General features: G+C 40.4%; 1 protein-coding gene across 1 annotated transcript in view; it reads right to left on the reverse strand.

The window, feature by feature from the left end:
- Positions 1–5,248: 5,248 nt before the first annotated feature.
- Positions 5,249–17,199, reverse strand: part of SEPSECS (Sep (O-phosphoserine) tRNA:Sec (selenocysteine) tRNA synthase) — a 35,458-nt gene continuing 23,507 nt past the window's right edge. Inside the window, exons 9-11 of the mRNA XM_032400114.1 lie at positions 12,828–12,921; positions 10,738–10,828; positions 5,249–9,326 (exon numbers count right to left, since the gene is read on the reverse strand). Of these exons, the coding sequence (XP_032256005.1) occupies positions 9,023–9,326; positions 10,738–10,828; positions 12,828–12,921 (489 nt within the window). The 3' untranslated portion in view covers positions 5,249–9,022. The remainder of the gene's footprint in view (positions 9,327–10,737; positions 10,829–12,827; positions 12,922–17,199) is intronic.

Raw genomic sequence — 17,199 nt, forward strand, 5'->3', positions numbered from 1 at the left:
ATGGGGCACACATTGGACACAGTGAGGGCAGGCATTGGAAATTGAAGGAACAAAGAGCACTTGATGCATTTTACAGGGAAACGAAAGTTTACCCCAAAGCTGTGCAAATGTTCTCTGGATCTTTATATCTTGCAAACGATTTCTCCACCTCCTTCAGACCCGCCCCTGCTCAGTCATGGGTCCATCAGTGACTTCAGCCACAGTTCTGACCTTAATTAGCTGCGTGATTTTGGGTCACATTCTGGAAACCTGTGTTCTTACTGGGGACAGCTGAAGGGGCTGGTGTGGGGTTGTTCCATTCGACCAGTGCGTTCCCGGGGAACTTGGGATCTCACCTTTCCAGGTAAACTTCTCCAAGGAGAGGGATTTTTTGTTTGTTTGGTTGGCTTTGTTTTGCTTTGTTCTGTTTTTGGGGGTTCCCCCCGCCGACAGCTTCCTAGCTGAAAGTACTTTCTGCATTTGTGGTATAAAGGACCCATTTATTGCCTAGGACCCAAATTTTTGGAGGGGGAGTGTGGAAGAGCAGCACTCTCCAGCTTCTTGCCTGGTCAAAAACTCCAAGTACTTCCTAAGAGTTCCTTTGTCTTTCTGATGTGATGCATGAGGCACATGAAACCCAGGCCAACTCTCGCCACCAGAGCATCACCCTCACTCCTCTGATCAATCCCCGGGGGCTTGTCTGCCTCCCCTTTCCTCTGAACGCTGGTTTTGGATGGCACTCTAGTTCCCACTGCTCATTGAACCTGGCCGGCTGGAGCCAACATAATGGCTCACTTAGCCTTCGATACATTTATTTAGAACAAGGCTTCCCTCTATATATCTAGAACGACTACCCCCACTGCCCTGTAGTCCTAATACAGTTGGGGTTCTAATTCACAGCCTTATGCTAAGGAAGCTGGCGTTGAACTTGTACACACGTATGGACAGAAGTCCATTTCTTAGGTGAACCAGCAAAACTGGGAGCAGGTCCAATCATAACTTCTCCAGCGTCCTGGGGCGTCTTTAGGAGCCCATGCGGAGCACGAATCTCCTCCATGACTCCAGTATCATGTGTCCATGAAAAAGTTGTTAGAAAAACACCATCTCAAGTGTTTTGCATCTCTTCTATCTGCGTTGGTCACATTTTCACTGGTTCCTCGAGCTGCTTCTCACCTCTTCGCCCTTTTCCACTAAAATCTACCCCCAAGAAATCTTATTTGGATCCTGACTCAAGTGTAAAAAGAAAGGTAATTAGAAAAATGGGACACTGACTGCATATTTGATGATATCAAGATATTGTTATTAATTTTTTAAAAGTGTGATAATGGTATTGTAACTTTAAAAAAAAAAGAGTCCTTTACTTTGGAAATAAATACTGAAATGAGCTATCTGTGAAATGATGCCTGAGATTTAATTAAAATAAGGTGGTGTTGGGGACACAAAATTAGAAGTAAGTTGATAAGTGTCAAAGCTGAGTGATGGATACGAGGCTTCATTATATGGTTTTCTCTGCTTTTATATATGCCTGAAATTTTCTATAATAAAAGGTTTCTTTGTTTTTGTTTTAAATAACCCGCTCCCTGGGGTGCCTGGATGGCTCAGTCTGTTAAGTGTCTGCCTTCAGCTCAGGTCATGGGGATGGAGTCCCGCATCAGGCTGCCTGCTCAGCAGGGAGTCTGCTTCTCCCTCTGCCTCTGCCTCGCCCCGCCACCCCGCCCCGCCCCGCTCATTCTCTCTCTCTCTCTGTCAAGTAAATAAAATCTTTAAAAATAAAATAAATAAATAAATAAATAACCCACTCCTAGGAAACATGTGATAAACTCATCTGCACTAAGATGTTGCTAACTGATAAGGACAGATGGCAGCTATTTCTTGATGCATCTGCATTTTATTAAGATTTTATTTATTTTGAGAGAGAGAGTGCATGCGCAGAGTGAGGAGCAGAGGGAGAGAGAATCTCAAGAAGACTCTGGGTGCAGAGCCCGATGTGGGGCTCGATCTCACGGCACTGAGATCATGACCTGAGTGGAAATCAAGAGTCGGATGCCCAACCAACTGAGCCGCCCAAGCGCCCTGATATGTCTGCATTTTAACAGGAGAAAACAGACTTAAGACAGAACAATGACTACAACGATGGCAAGTCGGGCAGAAAGCAAAGAGCAGGGCGGGGAGGGAGCAGGCCACGAGGGAAAAGGCCATGTGAACCAAGAACTCGGAGTACAGTTGGTCTCAATGTTCTGGTTTTCATCTGACCAAGTAGGATTTAATAAAGATCAAGGAAGCAGAGGCTGAGACAAGTCCCTGCCTTTTGTACTTGAGTCCAAGAGGCTGATGGGGAGTAAGGCCCGTCAAAGACGAGCGGGGAGGCAGGCTTTGGCAGGGAGAGCCAGCAGACTGCGATGCAGACCCCACCAAGTTCAGCCTGCCCTGTGGGGGGCTCTGAAGCAAAGACAGCCCCTTCGAGGAATCCTACATCAGATGGAGTCAGGCCGTTGTACCCCTGCCTTGCTCGGAAATGGGCCAAAGGTGTGACTTTGGCTCAAAAACTGAGGTTTGAGCTAACCTTGACCTTAACCTCCCTCGTGGCAGGGAGGCAGTCAGCTAAGCGCCCTCCCTGCAGCTGGGTAGCTAATCCTTTCTTGAAGGGTGGTCCGAGCAGGGCCTCCGTGCCGGCCACAACGAGTAGGAGTTTGGGGCCTCTGTTCTAGAAGTAGTAGAAAGCCACAGAAGAGTTTCGATCAGATGTGATGGGATTTCATATATAGTTCTATATTTAGTAGTGCCTACCGAATCATTCTGACCACAAATATCTGAGGGTCTGTCACGTGCCAGGTGCTCTTTGGGTGCTTGGGATGCATGAGTGGACGAAACAAAGATCCCGCTCTAGTGGAGCTTATGTTCTAAGCGGACGGACAAACAACAGGACACAATAAATATGTAACTACATAGTAGGCGGACCTCTGCTCTTGTGCATGCTCCGTGGGATCAGTATCACCTAGGGATTTGCTAGAAATGCTGGCTTCACCCCAGACCTACTGATTCCAAATCTGCATTTTAACGAGAACCCCAGGAGATTCTTAGGCACAGTAAAACTGAGGCTCCACTCTCAATTTTAAGACCATTTTTAGGGGCGCCTGGGTGGCTGAGTCGTTAAGCGTCTGCCTTCGGCTCAGGTCGTGATCCCGGGGTCCTGGGATCGAGCCCCGCATCGGGCTCCCTGCTCAGCGGGAAGCCTGCTTCTCCCTCTGCCTCTGCCCCTCCCCCGCCGCTCATGTGCTTTCTCTCTCTCTCAAATAAATAAAATCTTTTTTAAAAATAAATAAACAAAAATTAAAAAAATAAAAAGGATAGTCTAGGTAGACATCACTGAAAAGGAAAATTTTGATTAAAAACACGACGCAGGGGAAGCCTTTAGCCAAGCATCTGGGCGAGGTATTCCCAGGCAGGGGGCAGAGATATCTGGAACCAAGGCTCGAAGCAATGTGTGCCTGCAGCGTTTGAGGAACAGCAAGATGGCTAACTGGGCTGGAGCAGACAAGGCAAAGGTAAAGCATTGGAAGTAGAGTTAGAAAGATAAAGGAGGTAGGGGTAGGATGGCCACATGCTGCCGAACCTCTGGGGACAGCAAGGACTTGGGCTTCTGTTCAGCAGCATGCAGAGCCACTGCAAGAGCCTGAGCAGACAACTGATAGGATCCATGTCTTTAAAGGATCACCCTGGATATTGTATTCCCAATAGACTGCAAAGGGGCATGGATAGAAGACAGGGAGGCTCTTTGGGGGACACGGGAAGGGGAGGGTACTGCAATAATCCAGACCAGAAACACTGACAGTTCAGATTTGGCTGGGAGCAGAGGAGGAGGTGAGGAGGGGTTAGATCCTGGATAATTTTTTAAGGTAGATCCAATATAATTTTTTGATGAGTGAGACACAGACTGTGAGAAAGAGAGGAGCAGAGGAGAACTCCAAGGTTTTTGGACTAGTAATTGAAAGAGCAGAAGTCTATTCAACTGAGAAGAGGAAGGCTGTGGGGGGAACAGGTTTTCTGGGGAAGAGATCAAAGAATCACCCTTGGCATGAGGGAGATGAACGTCTAGCACATCCAAGAGATGATCAGGCAGTTTCGTGAGTGTGGAGTTGAGGAAAGAGGTCTACTAGAGAAGTAAATTTGGGAGCTGTTAGTCATTCTACTGAATGTGGAAAGTCATCTAAAAATGGGACTAAATATAATGAACTGCTATGCTTGTGGGTCTGCTGGCTATCCCAAAAACTTTAGTCCATAATACAGCTGATATGGAAGTCACTGTGGCACGAACTATTTCTGTACATCTCTCCTGAGTTGTGATCCAAGTTCAGGGGCATAAAATAGTGAATGCATTTTAAATATGTTTCTTAAAAATAGTTCTTAAGTGTAAATGCAAAACAGAAAGAAACTCATAGAAACCAAAATAGCAAATAGAAACCAGAATAGAAACTCTGAAAATAAAAAAAAAGATGGTCATCTAAAATCAACCACATACTTTTTAATTTCCACTGGAGAAGGGACAAAATCCATTGATGACTCCCCCTCAAAGAGTTCTACTAAATTAACTAGAAAATGAATATATTTTTATTTAAATCTAGTACAAATTAACTTTATGTAGAGCATCATAGCAGTTATTAACAGAAAGTGCTATACCGAGCTAAATCTTTACATATATTATCACCTTATTTAATCCTCAATCCTGTAAGATTGTACCCATTTCACATATGATGGGACCGATATTCAGAGGTTAAATATGTGAGCTCACATGCTTAATAAGTACCCGTGCAGAGATCCAGCTCCAAATCAAATGAGAACTACTTGCAAAATTCAAACAGCACAATTTAAAAATGAAATCTGAAGAAGTAACATTATTTTATTTTCAAATAAAAGATAAAGTGTTTCTTTTAGAAAAGATGAAATGTTTCTATGCATCCAACTTTCTATAGTCAACAGATCCTTTGCAAAATGTTGCTGGAATGTCATCTCCTTCATCTTTAAACAACAACAACAAACTAGCCCCCAACCCCGTGATTCATGATTCCCATTGTAAATAGGACTTTTCTTGCTGATTGGTACTGATGACTGAATCAAAAAATGAGCAAGTAATTTGGTGTTCGTTATCTGTACTTTCAGATTTTATCTGCAGCAATGATTAGGTAAAATAAGGAAACGCACTGTCAATGATTTATTAAAAATTTATTTCATGTAATAAATTATATAATTCATTTTTATTTTTAAACAGTCTACACCAAAAATATTTTTTGAAACATCTTTTTCTTTTGGTAAAACGTACAGAGTAGCCGGCTGACATCAGCTTCAATTCTAGTAGGTAGAGTCCCCTCACAATTACACAGTGAAACATAGCTTTTCTGCACATTTCTCTAAAAGATCAAGTTGACACCGCTTGATAAAACAAAACAGTATAAACACTTCCAGATTTTGCCTAAGGCCTTAGATTGACCTGAATAGTAGATGGGATATTATAATGATATATTCATTAGCCCTGAACTCATCACCTGACACATGTACACACCATACGGCCGAAGGAGCAGGAAAGCAAGAAGAAAGGCACAGAGGGACGCAGTGGGGAGGTCTAAGACCTGTACACTAAGCGCGGCTGCAGAATCAACACAACGTGACAGGAGAGGAAAAGCTGCTTCCGGGAATTGTTTTTAACTGCTAACAGCATATATACAGTTTTTATCAAATTATTCAGAGGGTACCTAACTTCTGAGATGACCAGGACAAGACAGATTATTTTTTCGTTCCAATATAAAGTCAACCTCATGAACGTAAAACCTAACAAAATCATTTAAGGGCTTGGGAGAAATTAGGACATCTTAGGAAACGGGAGGAGAAACCCCAAGCTTTGTGTGCACCAAACGTGTACGTATGCAAAAACCTTTCTCTGAGTGTTACACGAACGAGACTCACCAGTTTGCTGTAGTTATTGTCAAGTGTTGGCTATTCTCCTCTTTGAAAGGACACAAGAATTTTACTCTCACGATGACCTATTAATTTCAAGATTAAAGTAATATCACTGGTTTAAAAAAACTGTCTTTATTTCATTCAAATTTTACTAAAGCCTCTCATAGGCATATAGTCTACAAATGAAAACACAGCCTATAGCTCAGGCCCGATGACAGTCATGATGGGGTGCTCACAGAAATAGAACCACAGGAAAGTTATGTGCTGGGGAGAAATATGAGAAAAAACTTCATTTATATTTAAATTTACCATTCTGTGTATCAAGTGCCTATTAGCTGAACAGAAACTGTATTCAATAATTCACATTCTGTAACTTCATTCAACTAATACAAAAAGCTAAATAGAAAGATTTATGGTTGAACACTGAGCTCCTGAGGCTGGTATCACATATCATTCCCTGATAAGAGTGAGAATTCATCAACAGAGGACATAAGAGCCAAACTGAGAGCTGGATTTTAAAATACCTTTCCCTGCTGTGCGTATAAGTAACACATTGTGTAGTGACCTAAAGAATATTTTGTGTTACTCAATTTTCTTTTCTGGGAAGGCTACCACAGTCCAATGACTTTAAAAACCAAACTCCAAAACTCTACCTGAGAGCCTTAATAAGGGCAGTTGGATCATAAAGACAGGTCATCTTAGTTGTGATTGGAAACCGGATCGCCCCGTTGCCCCTCTGCCATAGTTCAAGGGTAACAAAGGCCAATTATGAGGTTTACCGATCGGTATTAGCAATTTAAAATGAATAATTGTACATACATACTTTTTTACACTTATATGTGGAAGTGGGCGAGAGTGAGCAAAAACGACCCTGGGGTGGGAGCGAAGGCAAGCCTGAATGTGCAGAATCTACAGCACCCCTTCAAAAACTCAGGAATTCCAGGACCTCAAGGTCAAATTTAAACCATCAGGAATAGCACTGTTATTCCAAAACCCCTGAAAAGAAAGAATAATAAAACTGCAGCTGATTTTATGCGCCAGGAATGAAATGTTACAACACATCTATCATTCACATGTGGGTTCATGTAATTTATCTTCAATTAGAATTATTATCTATTCAGCAGCTGAAGCCCAAGAACTGCTGATACACTACAGATGAGAAAACATTTGCTGGTCTCTCGGCTCCGGCCTTCTCAAGCTAAATGATGATCACACGGTATAGATCACTTGTTCCAGAAACCCGGCCTGGCCCCCGCGTCCAGGAAGCTGCGCCACCAGCACTGAGCATCTGCAACATCGCTCCGTTCCCTCCGGCAGACTCGGGTCTACAACTCGGTCCCAAATTCACATAGAAAACCCCACACCACCTTTTAATCCAGGATTTACTCCTCTGGAATGTGTTGTTATAGCTATTAGAAAAAGATATCTAAAATATTGGAACCCCAAAGATACAACAGTTTAAAAGTAACTTTTACAATATTGATAATTAAGTACTTTATCTCAACGGTCTCGACGTCCAAGGTGGTCAAGCTAGTGTCAGAGTATTTTAACTTACACACTGATGGGAGTGCTATCTGTCTGAGTTCATGTGTAAGATGGTTTACACGACCAAATCGACAGGGAAAAACACAACCCAGAAACCAAGGCTGCATTCTCAACTGCAGTGTTTTCAAAATCATGTTCAGTGGGATGTCACAGTAAGTATTTAATTGAAAAAAGGGTTCCACCTTTGGATAAGGACACATTTAAGTAGGTTTCCAAGGAATTCTCAGAGCCTTTAATATGCCAACAGGCAGGTTTACGAAGGCCCAAAATGATCTGCCCATGGAACACTTTATCCCCTGAGCATCTCACAGGAATACCGCTCCACCGAGCACGTCTTGAGAAATATGGCTTTGGCATTTTGGTGTACTCAAAAGCTTCACTAATTCCTCAGGCTTTGAGACATTAGTCTATTTCTTAAAAATAAGCAACAAACAAAAATTGTTATAGCCGGTAAGTCTGGAATACCAGACTAAGAAAGTGAGCATGTGGGAGGGGGGAGGACGGGAATACACCTGTTTAGCCTACTACAACATTTTCACCTCCCTAGCAAAAATATGTTCAAAAATACCCAGGTTAACCACTCTTGATAACGGCTGTGCACAACACCTAAACAAACCGATATGCAGAGCCTGCTTAAAGCAAAAACAGTAGAATAAAGTTTTCACTGGCCCAAATGGAAAAATGCGCAAGGGCCACAGAATCTCATGTTTAGAACGGGTAACCCTGGTTATCACTTAAGAATCTAACGTGGTACAATTTGATAACATTTATAGAGCTTTCTTCTTTGAAGCACTACTGTTGCTGTGGGAAACTTCACTTGAGGAGTTGGTTCAGAGTAGTACTTCCTCGACCTCAGTACTACTGAGATTTGGGGCTTTGTTCTGGGAAGTTGTCTCGTCCACTGCAGGTCGTGGAGCAGTAGCACCCCTGGCCTCCACCCCTAGATGTCAACAGCATTCCACAAGCTGTGACCACCAAAAACGTCCCCAGATGTTGCTTCGATATAAGCAAATCATCCCCAGTTGAGAAGCACTGCTACTGAGTGAAAACTAAAGCTTACGCCTGGACTCTGCTTCCCTGGGGAATGTCCATTTCACAGGCAGACCGTGACTTACACACATCAACCTCTTGTAAATAGTAGCACTAGATCATTCTAAATTCTCTGTGACCAGAAACATAAGTAATTTGTGAATGGTAGAGAATGGTTAGGAGGAAGCAGTTTACACATTTCAAAAAGAATTAGAAGTAATTTTACTGTCACATTAGTAAGAATTATCTGAATCATAATGCTTAATTGACAAATATTCTAACAATTAGAAAAATCCTAATTGTATTTTATCTGTTAAGGATCATAATGATTGAGGCAGTCTAAGAATAAAAAAACGTAACAGTCACCAATGGCTAGCTCAGACCACATTCTGTATCTTGACCAAATATTCTCCATGACATCCTCAATTCAGAAACCGCAAGCCTTATCTTTAAACTGCTTATTTGTACTGCAGCCTCATCACTTCTCTCAAATGATCAAAAAGAAACCATTCACATGTCATGAAGAATTCTGGTACGTGTCAAGAAGCACATTATCTAGTTTTAAAGCCATTTCTTCAATATCCACATCTTCAGTTTTGTCGTAATTGTCAACTCCAGATGCATTACTCTCTTTCTTTTGTTCTTTCCTCACTGTCTTTAAACACTTGTCAAGTCTCTTCATGAACAAGTCCACATCCTGTGTCTTCATTCCGATGGCCGCTGCAGCATTGAGGTAAGCGCAAGGGTAATGATTTGCATGTGACATAAAGCCTCGGAAAGTGTGGCCACTCACGGTTTGCACAGACCCAAGAGGCACAACCCTGAAAGAGAAAAGATTTACTATGTCTGGTGATGTTAATAGAATATCACCCATAGACAACAGATTATCTGTGTTCCTAAGCTTTAGATCTACTGATAAAGAAGTTTAAAAACAGTCCATAAATCATGGCCTACGAAAACGGACTGTGGCAGCCTTAAAATAAAATTACACAATACACGGCTATTCTCCGTAGAAGAGTGCTGCCTGGAGGTGACCATTTACTATCTTCCATTAAAGAGCTGTAACTTCTAGGAATCACAAATACCTTTGCACCTTCTTCAGAGAAAAAAGAAGAAAATTATTTGTTTTTGTACTAAATATGGAATCTGACTTCACATATATGGAATCTGACTTCACACATATATCCTTCAACGGGATACTGAAATTTCTTAAGTCAAACCACGTTGACTAACTGCCGTGTATCGCCTCCAATAATCCACAAGCTGAAATTACACCTATCTGATCTGTGCTGTGCAATGGAGGGTTTTAAAAGCAAGGATCCAGCAAAAATTCCGTGACCGCTTACAGTGGAGTGGTGGTCAGTAAGCAGTGATACCCAGCAATGGCATGTGCATGTTTCTAAGCTTGATTTCTCTGGCATACTTGATATAAGCAGATTTCTAACAGTACTTTAAAAAAAAAAAAGTCAAATCAACCTAAACAAAAAGACAAATAGTGGCAACGCTAAAAGCAAGGCCAAGAAAACCATTTTAGAAGCGTCAAAACTACGCTGTATATGGATATAGTTCATCAAGGTAAAAGCTGAATTAATCTAAGATTTTTTTTCTTTTAAAAAATTGTCCTTTGATGTGAAATCTCTAATCTCTGGTAGTCAGAAATTCTTTAATAGAGGCACGTAAAGAAGAGTACTTAGAGCAAGATATTTCTTTTCAAGTCATTTTTCTCTGACCTCATCAAATATAAAATGAAAAATGAAATTCATTTTTAAGCCATGTACATATAAGAGCAGAAAGTACATTTTTCAAAGGCAGTACTTAGACAAGAATTGCATAACTTTTTGGTTCAGGAAATGGGCTTTTCCTTAAAAATGTTTTCATCTGAATTTAGTAATGAAGACAACTTATTTCTAGCACCACAACGTGACACCACTGAAGATGATCGAACAAAGGAAAATAACGATAAAAATCTGTACAGAGAGGTGATGAAACTTTGTTTCTGTATGTCCATGAAAACAGACAAGGTCCCTATCCTTCTGAGACTGCTTCAAGCGCGGGCCCTCCACAGGTGGGCCATCACAGCCTTACACACTCTCCACCTCATCGTTCCTCACCCATGATGAACTCTCAAGCTCAGCATATACCTGGGGGACAACTGTTCAGGAAAAAACACTTTATTACAGTTAACTTTTTGGAAAAGCCAAATAAATCCAGGCCTCTTTCCCACATACCTACCTGGCTCCAGAAACCTGTCTGGTAAAAAGCATTGAGCCAAGCTGAGTGATGGCTCTGTCTTGGTGTTCACCTAGTGTCTTAAGTGTCACAGCTGAAAAAGAAAAAAGGATCCCAATGTACCTTGGTTCACCAGCACAAAATCACTCAAAAAATAAATACTTAATGATGGAGACCCTACTTTTGTGTGTGTGTTAAAATACACGTAACATAAATTTACCATCTTAACCATTTCTAGGTGTACAGCTCAGTGATATTAAACACATTCACACTGTTGTGCAACCATTACCACCATCCATCCCCGTAATTCTTTTCATCTTGCGAGACTGAAACACTGTACCTACTCAACAATAACTCTCCATTCTCCTCTCCCCTACCCCGACCCCCTGGCAACAACCATTCTAGTTTCTGTCTCTAGGATTCTGACTACTCTAAGTACCTCAGACAAAAGGAATCACATACTTTTTGTAACTGGCATGGAGACATTACTTTTTATTCATTGTCAAGTGGCATGATTTCATTTTCATGTACTTAATAAATTATAGTAAGGATCTGTTTGCATATCAGACAAAAAGATGTTAATACAAAGTAACCTACTCAGAACCAGAACAGAATTTCCCTCTCACCTTTCTAAAGAGTGAACTTTCCAATTAAAGATGGAACACTGACACGATCAATATGGCAGTTTATTAAAATTCAACCATGTTTTAAGACCTTATAAAATGAAAATGTGGGATATTTTCAGTATATATGTAAGACTAAGTAAGATCAACTTCTGCACATGAAAATGAGAATTATCTTTCTGAGGTTATGTGGGTAAACTATATTCTCACCACCACCACTAGCTACCACCTCCTGAGGATTGACTTACCATACTAGGTACTTTACAATCTCAACTGTTCTTTTTTTTTTTTTTTAAGATTTTGCACTGAGTGCAGAGCCAGACCTGGGGCTTGATCTCACAACCCTGATATCATGACCTGAGCCGAAATCAAGAGTCGAACGCTTAACCAACTGAGCCACCCAGGTGTCCCTCAACCATTCTGTAACTACGTGAGGGATCATTATCTCCATTTTATAGATGGGGGAAAGGAGATGAGAGGTTAGTACATGGCAGAATTGGGATTCAAACCATACCATATCATCTTCTACAACATCTACATAGATTATAAACCAGCAAAGGACTCACTAGGGTGGGCTTTATTATATATCAGTGGTAAATGGTTTTCCATGGAAGCCGATTCCTAAAAAAGGCTTCAGTTACAAGTGATTGATTCCTTACTTTCCTTAGATATACATAAAATATGAAACATGTTATACTGTACATATTCACAGAAGGGATAATCATGAAACTTAAAAGTTAAATGCATAGGGGCACCTGGGTGGCTCAGATGGCTAAGCGTCTGCCTTCGGCTCGGGTCATAATCCCAGGGTCCTGGGATCAAGCCCTGCATCCGGCTCCCTGCTTGGCGGGGAGCCTGCTTCTCCCTCTCCCTCTACTGTTTCCTCTGCTTGTGCTCTCTCGCTCTCTCTGTCAAATAAATAAATAAAATCTTAAAAAAAAAAAGTTAAGTGCATAAAAGTCAACATTCATATTAACCTGTTTAGTAGCCCTTGTACTATGTGACAAAAATATATAGTCCTTATACAAAGGAAATTATCATAAATACAGAGTTCTCTAACATAAAGGCACTCAGGAAAACAATCATAGCATTAAAAACAATATAGATCTAATTTCTAATATTATGGTGTTTTGCTAACTGGTAGAAATTTTTTAAAAATTTTTATAGAGTTCTTTACTAGTGACTAAATTATTATTATTTTGGTTAGAAGCAGGAGTTAAAATATAATTTTCTGCATATGCATCATAATACTTAATATTGATTTGGATTCTTTTCAGTGTATACTTTTAATCTCAGAAATACATTAAAGCATTCTTAAAGGCTAAACTTTTTCAATTTCCAGATTAATACTGTAATGAATTTAGAAACATCGTTGTAACCAGAAAGAATCCATACTCTTTCTAGAAATACCAGCTCCCTGGGGAGGGTTAAGAAGCACTGATTTTTTTTTCCTTAAGAAAAATATATTACCTAAAGATATGGGATTGTGAGGTGTATGCAACAGCCTTTCATTGTAGTTTTCTGACAGCTTCTTTAGTTGGCTGGACAAGTATGAAAACATCTCCTGCAACAACAAAATGTTACATTTAAAGGAAATCAAATAAATGCTTACTGCAACCTGCCAGATTAAATAAGACAAAATCCGTCTGGTGTGATGTCTGTGCTGTAAATTAACACATCTACGTGCTCTAGGAGCAATTCTTTCCTTTGACGACACAATATAGTGAGATTCGAAGCTGCCACAACTATCAGAAACCACAGGATTTAGGTAAAGAAGGCAAAGGAATAGCACATTTCCTGCCTGGGGGCTATTATGTATCTATCACAAATCCATCCTCTTTTCAGAACCTCCAGGGCGACCACTCTAGTCCAAGCAGCCATCAACCTGTTCCCTGGACCACGGCCAAGATTCTAAACGATTTCTCTACTAGCCTTCCTGCCCCTCTACAATCTGTTCTACATGCAGAGGCCCTGAGTAGTCTCTGAAAAGCATAATGCAGACCATGTCCCTCCCGACGACTGACTCCCCTTTGTAAGGATTACCTAGAAGGCCCCAAATGAATAGCGCGGCCAACAGAGCCAACTGGGCAACTGTCACCCCCACATTTAGGACAGCACTGGCCACATCAGCCTCCTTTCCAACTGCTGAACACGCCAAGCTCCTTCTAGCGCCAGAACCTTCATGCCTGCTTCCCCTGAACTCAGATAGCTCTTCTCCAGCAACATTCCATGGGACCTCCCTTCATGACTTCCCTACTAATGTACTCCCAATCTCCCTCCAACCACTACATATTCTGGGTTCTCCACTATACTTATCACAATCTGAAATTACCTCATTTACTTGCTTAAACGAGTACTCACTGTGACTACCTATTCAAAGGAAAACTTGAAAGCAGGGACTTGGTGTTCTTCACTACTGTTTTCCAAACACCAAGAAAAAATGTGCCAGACTTTTCATATGTAAGTAACTTAGGAAAAAGTAGTTTAAAATGTATTTCCTTTAAATTGCACAAACTCAAAATTAACAATTCCCTCAACTCAAAAGAATATAGCAACTAAAAATGAAAAGTTGTATTCTTGGTCCTACTCTGGAAAATAATGTATATCTAATAGTAGAAAATACAATAAAAATATTACATACATGTGCACATGTATGTAAGCAGTTTAACAAAGTTTATAAAATATTGTAAATAAATATTAAATTGGCAACTGTTTGACCTAAAATTATACTTTCTTCTAGTAAGCTCTTTATAAAGTGTTAAAATAAAAATCTGCCCAAATAAGTCTTTCCTGAAGAAGCCCATTTGCACTGACCTCCTCCAAGTCATAGTCCAAACACATAAAACTCTAAAGATACACCAAAGAGCCAATGGCCAACAGAGTTGGACCCAAGTAAAGACAGTAGGGAATGATATTTCTACTTCAAAGGCCACAAAAACTGCTTCCGTTTTCTCTAAGGTAAAGGTTAGATAGTCTGATCCTACTAAATCCTTCTTTTGTTAAGATTAAGAAGAAGAAAAGCCTACCAAGTTTGTTAATTATTAATGAGTCTACTTAAGACCACAAACATTTTTACCCTTGTCAACATGGTATATTTTATACTCTGGCCTGAAAAAATATATAGTTATACCAGTTATATAATATATAGTTAGCTATTTCCAAAAAAAGAGGAAATGTTTCCTTAGTAACACCCCTAGAGGGTGCTTTTAAACTTACTGATGCACACATGGCTATTAAAAAACTGAGATTTTCCTAATATTCCATTTCTAATAACAAATCAGTTTTAACCGGTTCTAGCAATCACTTCCTAATGCCACTAGAATTCAGTTTTAACTGCAGCTAATATCTTTAGACTACAAACATAATGCTAAGGTAACTAAATCTTACATATCACTAGTATGGGAGTAATTAGACAAAAAAGAAAATATTTGTGAGTCAAGTTCACATCCTTCTGCAAATACTCTGTGTGAAGGGTTATGAGAGGTAATCCAATAAGCAAAGAAGCTTAAATATCTTAATGCACAATATACTGAATCCTACGATATTTGACAGCTTAAGGCCCTAAATGCTCCCCCATTAATATCACTACATTTAAAAAATATCATTTAGGAGACTGTACCACTATTTCCTACACTACTACTTAGCTAAGCAGTTTTTTCCTGATATATTAAAGATACTACAAAACCTGCACTATTTTTTTGCCACAGTTAAATCTATAACTGACATTTATTATAAAATACTTCTGTAAAGGGAGAAATTTATAAGCACCCAAAGCAAATGTATATAGAAAGATCTTACTTAAAAGAAATGAAATAGTATCGACTTTCTATGTCTTTTGTGCTGTATTTAACTTAATTTTAAAAGATTCTTCACCAGAGATAAACGGAACTGCATACCTGAATGCTAATGTCAGCTATATTTCTAGAGTAAAAATACAAAACTTCACGCCATAGTTCAAGATGTTAATGGAAGGGACGCTGAATTACACGAAGCATTACCTCTCACAAACTGATCTGCAGTCGTAACGCCCAACATTTAGCCTCTCCTTCCCCATAACCCCCAAATGTGCGTGATTCACTAAATTTTGAGGGAAAATGTCTTATGTATCATGTTTTCTGAAACACACTGTTGCATGTTACAAGAGCAGATGAAAAGAGAACTTCGCAAATTATCATAATACGTCTTGGCAGGTCAGTAATAAATCAAAAGGGAAACAGACCAAGTGGTCTAACACGTCCACCATGGCATGAAAGGGCAGACGGACAGGAGACTGTGGGTACAGCTCCACACACGCGAGGCCCGTATGCGCAGACACGTGGCTCTGCGACCAGCTGACAGGACCCAGGCATCCTCAGCAGGCCGGGCATCTCAGGCTAAAGCACGGCCTCCAAAAACCCTTCTGTCGAGGCCCCACAGCCAGGCCTGAAATGCCACGCTTTTGTTGAGATTCAACAACTCCACTTTTAGGGCGGCAAATCTCCTCATGTTTCCAAACTTAGCTTTGTCATAGGACAGTGTTTGAGGCTGTATGTCTGATGTTCTTCTAGAACTTAGCTTGTCTCCCAGAGCCTCAGCTAACAGATGCTAGCCGCTGGAGCAGCCATCCGCTGTCATTCCTCTTCTGCACTTGTCCAATTCAGCAGCTATTTGCAACAATGAATGATTACCTGCTTGCCCTGTTCAGCAAAGCACTCTTCTAAAAGGAAAGCTAAGCAGAATGATGGCCTTCTCCAGAAGCAAAGAGAAGTGAGGAGAAACTTCTAAGACTGATCTTTCTTTTTGCAGAGAGAAACTCATAGAAATGGTGTCTTAAATTTTAACCCCTTTTCTTAAAGGCCTCTTCAGTTAAATTCATGGCCATTTCTCCCCTCAGTGAAGATGTGTGAATCGGGAAGGGGCGAAGGGCAGAGGCTCAATTCACACACACAGTTCCACTCTCTCTGATCCTTTCACCCTTCAAAAAAGAAGGCTTGAGAAGGAATGGCTTCAAGCTGAGTTCTTGTCTGCCTCTACTGTGAAAAGATAAAGCCTTTTCTGAAGAGATATACTAGATGAAATAACCTCTAAAAATATCATTGTGATGAATAAGGGCACAGAATTAAAAAAAAAAAAATCCTAAGTTTTCTTTTAACACTCCTTTTTTAGTACGCAATAACACCGATAATATAAAAAGGAGCTCTCAGTGATGGTATATAAATAGCTCTGGCTGAAGCAAAATAGCTTTACCTCAGCTTCTCCAGAGCTGAACCGATAAACTATCACGATTAAATTTTCACAGTTCAAGAGCAAGTCCATTTAAACAAAAGAGGCCCTTACTTCTGCAACAAATCCAATAAAAAAACAATATTTATGCCGCATATATGCAATTACGGTTTATCGAGGACATCCACATTTTTCAATGAAAAGATCTGCTTGTTGAATGAAGTTGTTAAAGAGTAAACTTTTATTCACTTACAATGACAGAGTTCTCAAAGGAGCACTTTACTACTTTGAAGATTACTTCAGGTAGTCTCTAAGTAAAGTCTATACAACGAATTTTAAATAAAACCAATTAATATATTAGAGCCTTTGGGGTTTTACATACCTCCAGTAGCTAAGAATAAAGGGTCATGAGATCAGCATTTTTATGGCTCCAGTGCCCAGCCCAGAGCGGGAAAGCACTCCCTCAATGATGGATGAGTGACTGGAAGCATCGAGAAGAGAGTGGTGAGACATGAAGCGCAGAGGCTTTAGAATCACACAGACCTAATCAGACAGTGGCAGCTCTGGCACTTTTTGTGCTCTCTGGATAAGTACTTAACACCTCTGAGCCTCAATTTCATCTGTAAAATGGGGATAATAC

This window comes from Phoca vitulina, unplaced genomic scaffold (genome assembly GCF_004348235.1).
Source record: "Phoca vitulina isolate PV1807 unplaced genomic scaffold, GSC_HSeal_1.0 scaffold3, whole genome shotgun sequence".
Lineage (NCBI taxonomy): Eukaryota > Metazoa > Chordata > Mammalia > Carnivora > Phocidae > Phoca > Phoca vitulina.